Below are 12,106 nucleotides of genomic sequence, written 5' to 3'. Positions count from 1 at the left end.
TGTTTTACTCTACGGGGCTTTGATTTCTTGTTCCTGAATTCCACGAACGACTTGCGTCCAAACATATAATCTATTATCCAACGTTTCAAAATTGACTTTCACAGGCTTTTGATAAGCCGAGCGCAACGAACATAGTCCTGTGGTGCTATGCGCTGATAGGCAACTACATAGCTATTTCTGACGCTGGGGAGGATTACATCCTCAAGGGTCATTGCTACGGGAGTCAAAAGCGAAATCGGTCTGTACGATTCACCTTTGCTGGCATTCTGGCTTCAGTAGCGGGATCACCCTGCCCATTTTCCAGAATTCGGTAACGATGTGGGCGGCTAGCTTCAGATTGAGAACTGTGAGATACTCGAACACGGCTCATCTATGTGTTTCAGCATTCTTCTTGAGATTCCATCAGAGCCCAACGCTTTGGATGATTTAGCATTCCCGACGGCATCCGCAACATCAACCATTGTGAATTGTGGTGATTACATTCGAGAACGAAGATATCAAATGCGACGTAGTACTCTTCTCTTCGGCCTGTCGCTACAAACTGTCGATTAAAAAAACTTAATTACCTCTTTGGATCAGTCAGCGTAACGTCGACAAACGTGACTGAGGTCCTATCTTCCTTCTTTATGGGGTTCGAGACTTGCTTAACCTAGGCTTACAATTCACTTATCCTAGCTTTAATGTTTCAGCTCTTCAGACGAATTATCCACTTGTTCCGCTTATGTTCACCGACCAACCTGCTAACTTCCATTGTCAGCTACCCATCTCGAGGGCCGTTGGGGTTTTAATGTAACGCGTTCCTAATGACACACTGTCGATTAAAATAACTTGCGCACCTTTTTGGATCAGTCAGCGTAACGTTGCCAAACGTGACTGAGGTCATACCTTCCTTCTTTATGCGGTTCGAGAGTGACTTAACCTAGGCCCACAATTCACTTATCCCAGCTCTAATGTGGCAGCTCTTCAGATGATGTATGCACTTGTTCCGCCTATACTCACCAACCAGCCTGTTAAGTACTGGGCTTGCTTGACGAAACTCATTACGCTCATATGCTAGTCCTTTGCCTGTACTGGGATATTTGGTCTCAATTCGGTTATTCGACCAGCAGGTATATGGCGAGCGGCTGCAGCAGTGATTATGTCTCGGGACTTCCTCTCTGGTAGCCAAACATTAGAAAGCGGTGATCAGCGAACTCTCTGAAGTTAGGCCAATTAGATTTCCCTGCTGATGGAGATAATTATGGGGAGATGATCTGACCCAAGAGAAACGACGGGTTGACAGATGATGACATTTGATGAGACGACTCCTCGATCTCATCACAAGTGCACCCAAGAAAACTGGACAAAAAGAAAATGAAACCGCCGCGAGATGTTATTTGCCTCGTGGTTGTAGAGAGACTCACTCTTTATTTAGTTATTTGTTTCAACTATACCTTAAAATCTAACCCAAAAATAAATAGACGCACAAAATGCACGATGTACCTAAAAATGCATTATGCACCCAGCAGGCATAATGCTTCGTGGGTAATAAAAATACACAATTTATGGCCGACAGTTTTCTTATCTTTAAATATAGTCCCTAATCACACAATGACCTCATGCGTCGTTGAATAGAAAACTACCAAGACAGATAAAACAATTGTACAAAATTGTCCATACTCCCCGCCGTGAAAAGATCCTAATCTTTTAACAATTATATGTATGTATGTATATGGATCTTATCTTTTTATAACCTAAATAATTTTAGTACTACTACAATTACATTTCATTTTGGAACTGCTAAATATAATATAAAACGTTATAAGGACTTAAATCTAGGTGATGGCACCCAACACCTTCAGCAACCAGCTAGGACGTGGATCTCTCTTCCATCGATGAATTACATAGTATATCCATTTTCGTTTGGTAGGATATTTCTTTTTAATTGTGATTGCTTTATTGATTATACCATCATAACCAGACCAAATTCGAAAACTACTTCTGGCATCATTTCCTTCTTCACCATCGGCATTATTCAGCGATATCTCTATGTTATCTGCACTTTGCCATCTTTGTGATACCATAATAACATTGGTTGGTGGTTCATGTGTTGCGCCCGTAACATAGGAAGAGCCGGCCGCCATATTTTCGTAGTGAGGGCAATAGAACGTCTTGTCTTTACGTTTAATTTGCCAACCCTCGATTCCCACTTCATTGGTACCTTTGTTTTGTACCCTTGCGTTAGCATCACCCTTGGAAATTTTTATGCCATTCTCTCTGCTGATTACAAAATATTCCGTTTGGCTTATATCTTGTTCGCCACATAGTACTTTGTCGTCGACAGCACTTTCTTGTAGTTGTTGTGACATTTCTTCTCGGCATCGTTGAAAGTCGGCTACTATATTGGAAATGTCAGCAACATGACGTGCACGTTCACTATCGAGCAATTTTTCTAAGTCACAATTGCGGGCATTTAATACAGCATTTGTAGATTCCAATTCTCGGATGTAACTTTTCAAATCATCAATACGTGTACGTGAGGCACGTAATTCTTCGTATTGTTCACGTATCACTTCCGAAGACTGTTGCAATCTTGCTTCGTATTGTTTAGAGATGCGACCGTCCATCTCATCTATTTCAACTTGACAACGAGAGCGTATTTCATTAATATCTCGAAAATGATTTTGCTCCTTGCACGCAAGTTCTTCACGCTGACTCTGAATGTTGTTTTCCAACTCAGCACGTCTCCTTTTTTCATCTTGAGCCTTTCCTTCAGCAATTGAGTAAGCTTTCGTTTTTGCTCTAAATTGGACTTCAAATTCTCATTCTCTTTCCGTAGTAGACTTATTACACTTTCGAACTTTCGCTAAACATCAACGCGAACGTTTTCATTTTCAGTTTCCGTAGTTTCCGTGTCATCACCAACTTTCTGAGTGGACCCTACACTACCTGAAAACTTTAGATAATCCCTAATTCTGACTCTTTTAGGCTCTAATCTCGAAATGTTCCCACTTCGCACTATGTGGTAGCAAATTTTTAAAAAATTGAAATTCTCTTCTTCAGGAAATTCCCTCAAATATTCCATCAATATTAATGATGCAATATCGTATCTTTCCTTCATATATATTCTATTTGGAAACTCAGTCCTTATCTCGGTCTCCAACTCATTCAAACAATATTCCAAATTTCTTATTAAACCACCTTTTATTGTGGTAGAATGGCGCAGTATGTATCTTTTTTCATACTGCGCTAATGGACTTAAGCTGTCCATCTCAGCTATATATTTAAATCTAGAAGGAGTTCGCGACTCCAAAGAAACTATTTTCGACTCTACACCCATGTCTGTTCTCACCTGACGATATAATACGTCAAAGTTTTTAATTGCATACCGCACACCTGATGCGAATATGCTGTGCATTTTATATGGAACTTTTTCTATATTCCGGAGCTCTCTATCATTGTCTATAAAATCCCTTCTGGCTTCCGTGAAGGAACTAACAATGACATCACACTTTTCCCTAGTCCCCTTGGATACACTGTTCTGAGCAATTTTGCTCATTTCTAAATATAACGACACAATATACTCGCCCAACAACCTTTGATGTTGGATGAATTCTTCGAAATTCATTTTCGCAAGCTCCATTTTTTGTCACTTTATTTTACACTTGGTTTTTATAACTTTTAGAATCCTACCATAGACACTTTTTCACTACGCGATTCTTTATGGTGATCGACGCAACACTGCCTTTTTTTCGACTGTTGGCCTTTCACCTAACTAACATCAAAAACCTAACGTAGTCACTTTTGACTTCGCGCCTATTGCGTTAGTTAAAATAACGGATAAATCCAACGTAGTAACTTTTTACTACGCGCTTATCTCGCTACTAAATTACGGATAGACTACAACACTTTTCTTTTTTAAAAATGCGAGCCCAACACGTCACTACACTAAAACGAATAAACTACACAAATGTCCTTTTTGAACTCGCGAGTCTATCTCGTCGGGGGTCACCAAATGATGAGACGACTCTTCGATCTCATCACAAGTGAACCCAAGAAAACTGGACAAAAAGAAAATGAAACCGCCGCGAGATGTTATTTGCCTCGGGGTTGTAGAGAGACTCACTCTTTATTTAGTTATTTGTTTCAACTATACCTTAAAATCTAACCCAAAAATAAATAGACGCACAAAATGCACGATGTACCTAAAAATGCATTATGCACCCAGCAGGCATAATGCTTCGTGGGTAATAAAAATACACAATTTATGGCCGACAGTTTTCTTATCTTTAAATATAGGCCCTAATCACACAATGACCTCATGCGTCGTTGAATAGAAAACTACCAAGACAGATAAAACAATTGTACAAAATTGTCCAACATTTGTCAGATCAGGTGACCCGATGGTTATATACGAATTGGGACACTCCCTGCCAATTCTGTTAGGGGCGTCCTCATTGACGCGCAAAACGTAGATTTGTCAATCTGCTCAGCCAGCACTATACCCCTCTCGGTTATTGTCGAGGATAGAATACTTTTACTCATGATGACCATTAAAGTCATCCAAGACCAGTCGGTTATGACCTTCCAAAAGTCGGCTAATGTTGGGTCTATAACTTGGACAACATTTATTGGCGGGATGTATACGTTAAGCACCACTACCTCGGCACTTGCTGCTACCACCATACATTTAATGTGCGGGTCATTAGAGTTAGGCGCAAGTGAGATAGGTCTATATTAAATAGACTGGTGCAATATGATCTTTCAGAAGGATGAAATGTGGAAATATACATTAATCAGAGATTATGTCATGAGAATCGATGGGGTACATTGTGCGTGTGTGAAGGATTGTCGTAGTTATTTGGTGGGATTTTTAAGGGGGCTGCAGTAAGGAAGCCACTTCCACAGTTCGATGCCTTAGCACGGTGCTCTTGAAACCATTTTAAATGGAAGGTGCTTACACCTTGGAAGTTTTTGCGGATTCTGAAACTACAATGTTCATAGATGAGAAAAATCAAAAAACAAAAAAATCGCCGGAGCGCTTTTTATATAAATCGCGATTTAAGTTGGCATTTTCAGGGGTTGTTTAGTTTTTCACGATTTTGCTTAAAAGCCGCAAGTCCAATCGAAATGGAGCTAAAGAAAATGTTGTAGCTATGAAAATTTTCTATAAGACCGACCTTTGTGGTACTTTCGTAGTTTTTACCATTTTTGAGATATAGAAGTTCAAATTGGGACAATGCACTGACTGTATCTCCCCCTTATAAAACAATGCCATGAAGGGTGCGCCTTAACTAACTTTTGATGAAAACCGCTTACACAGGGAAAGCTTTTGTGAATTCGGAAACAGCAGTGTTCATAGATGAGAGAAATCCAAAAACAAGAAAAAATCGATGTAGGGATTTTTAAATAAATCGCGGTCAAAATTCACATTTTTAGGTGTTTTTTAGGTTTTCACGATTTTGCTTGGAAACCGCAAGTCCAATCGAAATGAAGCTAAAGAAAATGATGTAGCTGTGAAAATTCTCTAGAGGATTGACTTTTCTTATTTGTTCCCAGCATGTACCATTTTTGAGATAAAGAAGCTCAGTTCACATTTTTAGGTTTTTTCGTTAGGGTTTCGCGATTTTGCTAGAATACGGTAAGGCTTATCGATATGGGACCTGAGAAAATCTTAAAGCTGCGCAAATTCTCTACAAGACTGGCTTAAGTATCTTATCCTAAGTTGTAACATTGTTTTAGATATATAAGTTTAAGTTGGGAATTTGCATTCATGACATTGTTTTATAAGGGGGCGATACAGAATTTAATTGAATTTGACTTGCCCTAATTTGAACTTCTATATCTCAAAAACGGTAAAACCGACGAGAATACCGTAAAGGTCAATCTTGTAGAGAAATTTCACAGCTGCAACATTTTCTTCAGTCCCATTTTGATAGGACTTCCGGTTTCTAAGCAAAATCGTGGAAACCTAAACAACCCCTAAAAATGTCAACTTAAATCGCGATTTATTTAAAAAGCGCTCCGGCGATTTTTTTTTTTGTTTTTTGATTTTTCTCATCTATGAACATTGTAGTTTCAGAATCCGCAAAAACCTCCGAGGTGTAAGCACCTTCCATTTAAAATTGTTTCAAGAGCACCGTGTTAGATCAATTGGGCGTAAGTCTGCGGGTCGATCTGTGACAGTTATTTGGTGGAATTGGGTATTTTGGGTGGGGACCTGCAGTACGGTAGCCACTTCAACAGGTTGATGCGACAGATCAATTAGGCGAAAATCTGTGAGTTTATTTGGAGAGCAGAAAATGTGCGGCATATCTTGTGGTCCCTGCCAGCGCTGCACAGTGTCACGACCGTGGCCAAAAATGGTCAAAGTCAAGTACTTCGCAATACAAATTTATTGATGAGAATATAAAGTAAACATTTCAATTTCAAGGAATTTTATTTATGGTATTGATTTGTTAAGTAGTTTTGTCCATGTGAAGGTTCAAATCCGATAATTGTTGGAAATGTGTATTTTTGTCCTTATTTTACTTAAATTAATAACTTGTATTATGCTCCAAAATTTTAATATTTAAAGTCATTTATCGTCCTAAAATAAATTTTTAAGATTGCTTTGGATGTAGTTAACGTAGATTTAATTTAGCTTGGGAGTAAATAGTGATCATATGGTGTTTACAGCTACCCAAGTCTGTTAGTAAATCGATTTTGTGAACCAAATTTTAAAATTAATGGAGTGGGAAAAAATTGTATAAAAGTGTATATCGATATTATTGGCTGTTTGAGTTGTGAAAAGTGAGTACTTTAAACGTATAAAGGTTCCAGCTGCAGAGGTTTGCAGACGAACATATCATTTCTCTTTTTCAGCGACCACCTCAGTCACAGGATACCATTCTTTTTAACAAAGCGTTTTGCGGTGTTGACTATAGCGCGAAAACGAATGAACCGATCATCATATATTTTTGTGGACTTATTAAATACCTAATAATCTTGCTTTAAAACAAAAGAATTTTAAAAATATAAATTAAAAAAAAAATGGTGAACAGCGAAAATCAAAATTCGATTTTTTACAAAAAATTTACAGTTTTTGATCACTAATCGGTCAAAAATTTTTTTTAAATATGCTCACAAAAAATATGAAGACTAAGCACCAAATTTCAGTCATTTCGGGTGGATATTAAGGCCACAACACCAAAATACAGAAAATGAGGAGGCACGGTTCTATGGGGGCTATAGGAAGACCTATACCAACAGATTTCTGGTAGAACGTTATAAGCCCCGTAAAGAAGACTTAATACCAAATTTCAGCCATTTGGTGTGATAATCAGCCTAAAACCTACAAAATTCCGCAAATCGGGAGGTACCGTCCCATTGGGGCTATATGAAGGCGTGGACCTCTGCAGACAAATTTTAAGGTGGTATCGTGCGCATTAATCAGACAGACAGTCAGACGGACATGGCTAAAACGACTCCAAATTGTCTCAAACACATTTCGTCCAAACATACATAGGGCTAAAACCGTTATTTCGATGAGGCACATTTTTGGTCGTATCAAAGTGTATATACCCTTGTTAGCCTAAAGGCTGAGGGTATCAAAAGGATGCATTTTCTGGGTTTGAAACAGCAACGGCTGGTGTTAAGAGTCTCGTATTCCGATGACGACGACGATTCACTGGCTATTTTCTTCACGCAGAATGCAGTAACATAGCCCCTGTAGTAGTACCTTACATAAACGAGTTCAGGGCAACCACTGAGAAGCAATTGCACCTCAAAACAAAGGTATTCCAGATTGAAGGACATCTCAGAACAAGAGATTTCAGATTGAATGAGGCACAAGAAATTGCAAAATTGTGGTGCTAGCTCCTAAACGACCCCAACTCTCTACCTTCAAAGATTTCCTCTGAGGTTCAACATTAATTACCAACCTTGTCACATTGCTGCTATCAAATCCTTGTCGAAAACCAATTTTCATTTTATTTTAAATAAATTTTTAACATAGAAATCCGTTTCCTTTGCGTGTTTCGTCGACATTTAACATTTACACAAACATTTTGATTACCCAGCATGCATGCCGGCCTGCCTGTTCGATGCTCATCGCACAATTCAATTTGTTTAAGCATTTCCCTAGCAGATGCAATTATGTCGAATTTTCTCATGCATCCATTATTTGACAATGTGAGATGATTGGTTGTACACACAACACAAACACACACACATGTCTATACAACACACAGATAATGATAAAGCACAAAATCCTTCATGTGTTGTTGCTGTTGTCAATGTTGTTGCCATTGTTTCTGTTGATGATGCCAATTGCTGGTCGGTCGTCTTTTGTCTCACTCTGTCTCTCTTTTGAAGGAGCTGGCTGATATTCTGCTTTTATCGTTGTTATTGCCAATGTTGTTGTTATTGTAAGGATAAATCCGGGTAAACTTGGAATTGTGCTTTTAACAACATTTGATAATGGTGTTGATGTCGATGTTAATGTCCATTGTTGATATGTTGTGCATGTTTGCTGATGAATGTATGTTTATTTGGCGAATGGTACAGGGTGGGGACAAAAAACTTGCCAACATTTTAAGTTTATTTTATATAAAGAATAGAGTAACAAAAATAACGAAAGGATGTTTAGTGGAACACCAGACACAAATTGATTATGTTGTGGTAGGTTTTAGGCACGACACCAAACACTACCGTGTTGCCGAAAAGCTTCGCAACGGACAGTATTTCAGCTTACCTATTGTGTAAGCTGTTCAAGATGCTTTGCTAGAGCATCTCCCTCGTCGTCTGATGCCATAACAGACAGGCCTTAAAGTTCTTTGTGTTGAATCTATTTCTTCTTACTGACATTGGTACGTATGATTATTGTCGTAACATATACGCAATTGTGTGCCCCCGAAAATCAATAACCATGCATTGCTATTTCTTTCTCCACACCCTGTACGACGAAATAAATTTCGTTTCACAAAATTTTGTTGTAATTCATAAGCTTGAGTAATTAAACAAAATTTTAATTTTTAACATCAATGGATGATGATAATGGATGATTCCATGCCAAATGTGTATGTTGCCGCTGTGTGTGAGTGAGTGTGTGTGTTCTTGTTTGCCTTGTATGCATGGTATGCATTTGTATGTCGGAAAGTGTAGTGATGAGAATACATTTCGGAACAATTCATAAAACGTTGCGAAGAAGCTGTCACCAACAATGACAGATGTTGTTGTCGATACATGAAATGTTCGACATGGGAATACAAAGCAGTGATTGAAAGCTGTGTTTGTTCGTGAAAAGGCTATATCCAAATTTACTATCACAATTATAAAAGCTCAAATAATTACAAATCGAATATAATTATCACTAAGCTTTGATTAGAAATAAAGGGTTTCGTGGAAAATTGATTTAAGTGTCGGCTTTGCCGACAGAGATATACCCTCAGCCTATGTGAATTTAAGCGGAAACAGACAAATCGAATACCAAAACCAAATTCAGAATTCCATGGCCCTTTTTGGACATTCGACCTTGTCGACAAAAACATGGATTAGGATTAAATCTCAAAAGTGTTGAGGAAGAAGTACATGAAAGAAATGGATTTACTTAGTCCATTTTGGAAGTGGATCTTATTTTGAGTTTCATTTCTTTTGGATAGATATCGGCCCACCAGTCATTTTATTTAAACAGCGTATAATTCAGAGCTTTCGAACCACTATGTCAGGAAACACTTGCTCACTAAAAAACACAATATCTCAATAAACAGTATCCCAAAATTGGTAGAGGAGGCACCTCCAGGAGAAGACCGATGCGGACAATTTTCAAAGTTAAACTAAATTTGGACAACATATTTGGAGATCCAAAGTTTGGACCAAATCGGTTGCTCCGTTCAAGAAAATCCTGCGTACCATTTATTGATTTTTTGTTGCACTTTTAAGAGGGAGGTACCGAAAGGTGTGGACCAATACTGCCCGTCTTCGAACTTAAACATTACGAAACATTACGATGGCCAAAATTTGGACCGAATCGGCCGATCCGTTCGAGAGTTATCGTGCGCTCCTGCCAGTCAGACAGATCGACAGACGGACGGACATGACTAAATCGACTCCGAAATCTCACCAAAACAAATAGCTTCCTACCTTTGGTTAAAACAGATCTTTCCCAATTTTCTTCCGAGTCAGACAATAAACGTGATCTGTACTCCAATTACAAAAATACATGGACAGACGGATGGATTCTGATGGATTTGGTCCGTGCCGAGATATGGTGGAATACCAGATCTACATCACCACATGGCTGAGATGTAATCGGTGTAGAGGATGGGTGCACTTTGGATGATGTTCATAGCCGCCTGCAGAATTATTTTGTAAGAAGTCGTTGTCGGTTCGGAAGACACACCCTCAGTCTTCCTCTTCAAACGCAGCACCGCACAGACCATGTTGAGTTGAATTTTTGGTGGGTAATAACTGTCTAGAATTCCGTCTGGCAGCGACCAGAGTGGTACACTGCTGACCGAGCAAACAATATAGCTCCACATTTCGCACGCTTAACGAAGATGTTCCTACGAGGATAAGAGGAGATTGCCACGACCACATGTTTCAGAAAATTTTCCCAGTATTTCAAATCCTCAGAAAGCTAAGAGAATTTTCGGGGACACCATCAATGCTGCAACCGCTGGATAAATTTCCCAGCTGAGTTGAAGGGGCTAGAAAATATGCATGATGAGCTTTGCCGTACTAATCACGAAAACTCCATATTGGTACAGGATAGAGTATATTGTGGGCAACGGTTATGTCAGTCTCCAATCTAGGAAAGGAGGATAATAGAAAGTCTGCTACAATGGTCTTGCAGTCAAATCGGAGAAGACGCAACTCGTACTATTAACCAGAACACGTAAAATTTTCGATTTTTGCCCAACAATTTTGGAAGGAGTTGTATTGGAACTTTTTCCCGAAGTTTAACACCTCGGTACCATCCAGGATAGTCGACTGACATAAAAAAATACTGAGGAGTGGACGAAGAAATGCACTCTACTACAGCAGGCACTCCATTGGGAAAAGTTATTAACTCTAACCATGAGTCATACGCTGGCTGTGTGTAATCGTATTTCCGCCCATCTTATCCTATGGTGGACTTGTCTGGTGGCAACCATTTGGGAATAAGGTACTGCTGTCCAAAGTACCAAATGTGTACATTGCTGTATTAATTGTGATTGCCTGGATTCCCAACTTCTGGATATTCTGGACGGCTGTTAGACTCCAAGAGTCAGGATCGTGGCGGGTTTTACATTTCGGACATGCAGAGATCGTAAACTCAGTTTAAATCAGACAATAGGAATTGCATAAGTGATGAGCATATACCTCTTTCAGGTTTAATTCACGTTCAGATTTTTGCTATCGGGAAAGCAGCAGAGATAGTGACAGGTCCCGTGGCTATATATGTATGTCTACAGTCACGCGATTCTAAAGGATATCACGTCATGAACCGAAAACTTGCGAGCTTTTCTTGATAGCAGATTGGCTCTGTATGATATACGAAATATCGTTAAACTTTGTCGATATAGTAACAAAATTGACAATTAAAACATCGTTAAGTTCGGTCTGGATGAACTTTTTATACCCTCTACCATAAAATATTCGGAAATAAAATGGATTAATTAGTTTTCCTTTCTGTCCACAATTGTAGGTGGAAAATAAATTAGGTCTGGAAATGTACCTAAAAAATCTCCAATCGAGTGGGATATCTATTTGTGGACCTATATTGACAATTTGTGGTGAAGAAATTTTGTGACCATAGGGAACCTCCAATGTGAAATTACAGATAGTTCGGTCAACAAGTGTAGCTAAAATCCTCAAAATACCGAACATTGAAAGGTACCGTTTTGTGGGTCAAACTACAGGCAGTTCGGTCAAAAAATGTAGCTAAAATCCTCAAAATACCGAAAAGCGGAAGTATCGAACCATTGGGCTATACCCAAACATGGGCTTATATTGATGTAGAAGTTTTGCGACTACTGGGAAAAATTTCAAAGTACAGCTAGTTCGGTTAAAAATCTGTAGCAAAAGTGCTCAAAATACCGAAAATAGGGAGGTACCGTTGTATGGTGGCTATACCAAAACGTGGTCCGATAAAGGCCATCTTCGA

At 38.9% G+C, this 12,106-nt stretch overlaps 1 protein-coding gene across 1 annotated transcript; it reads right to left on the bottom strand.

Annotated features, from left to right (window-relative positions):
• Positions 1 to 1,814: 1,814 nt before the first annotated feature.
• LOC141386781 (lamin-C-like) lies at positions 1,815 to 2,606 on the bottom strand. The gene has a single exon (XM_073955695.1). It carries the CDS (start codon positions 2,604 to 2,606, stop codon positions 1,815 to 1,817), a length of 792 nt encoding a protein of 263 aa, XP_073811796.1.
• Positions 2,607 to 12,106: the final 9,500 nt, after the last annotated feature.

Source organism: Musca autumnalis, unplaced genomic scaffold (genome assembly GCF_047663935.1).
Source record: "Musca autumnalis isolate F117 unplaced genomic scaffold, ASM4766393v1 scaffold_5, whole genome shotgun sequence".
Taxonomy (NCBI): Eukaryota; Metazoa; Arthropoda; class Insecta; order Diptera; family Muscidae; genus Musca; species Musca autumnalis.
Note: the sequence above shows the minus strand (reverse complement) of the source record. Positions and strands in the feature narration are given on the sequence as shown.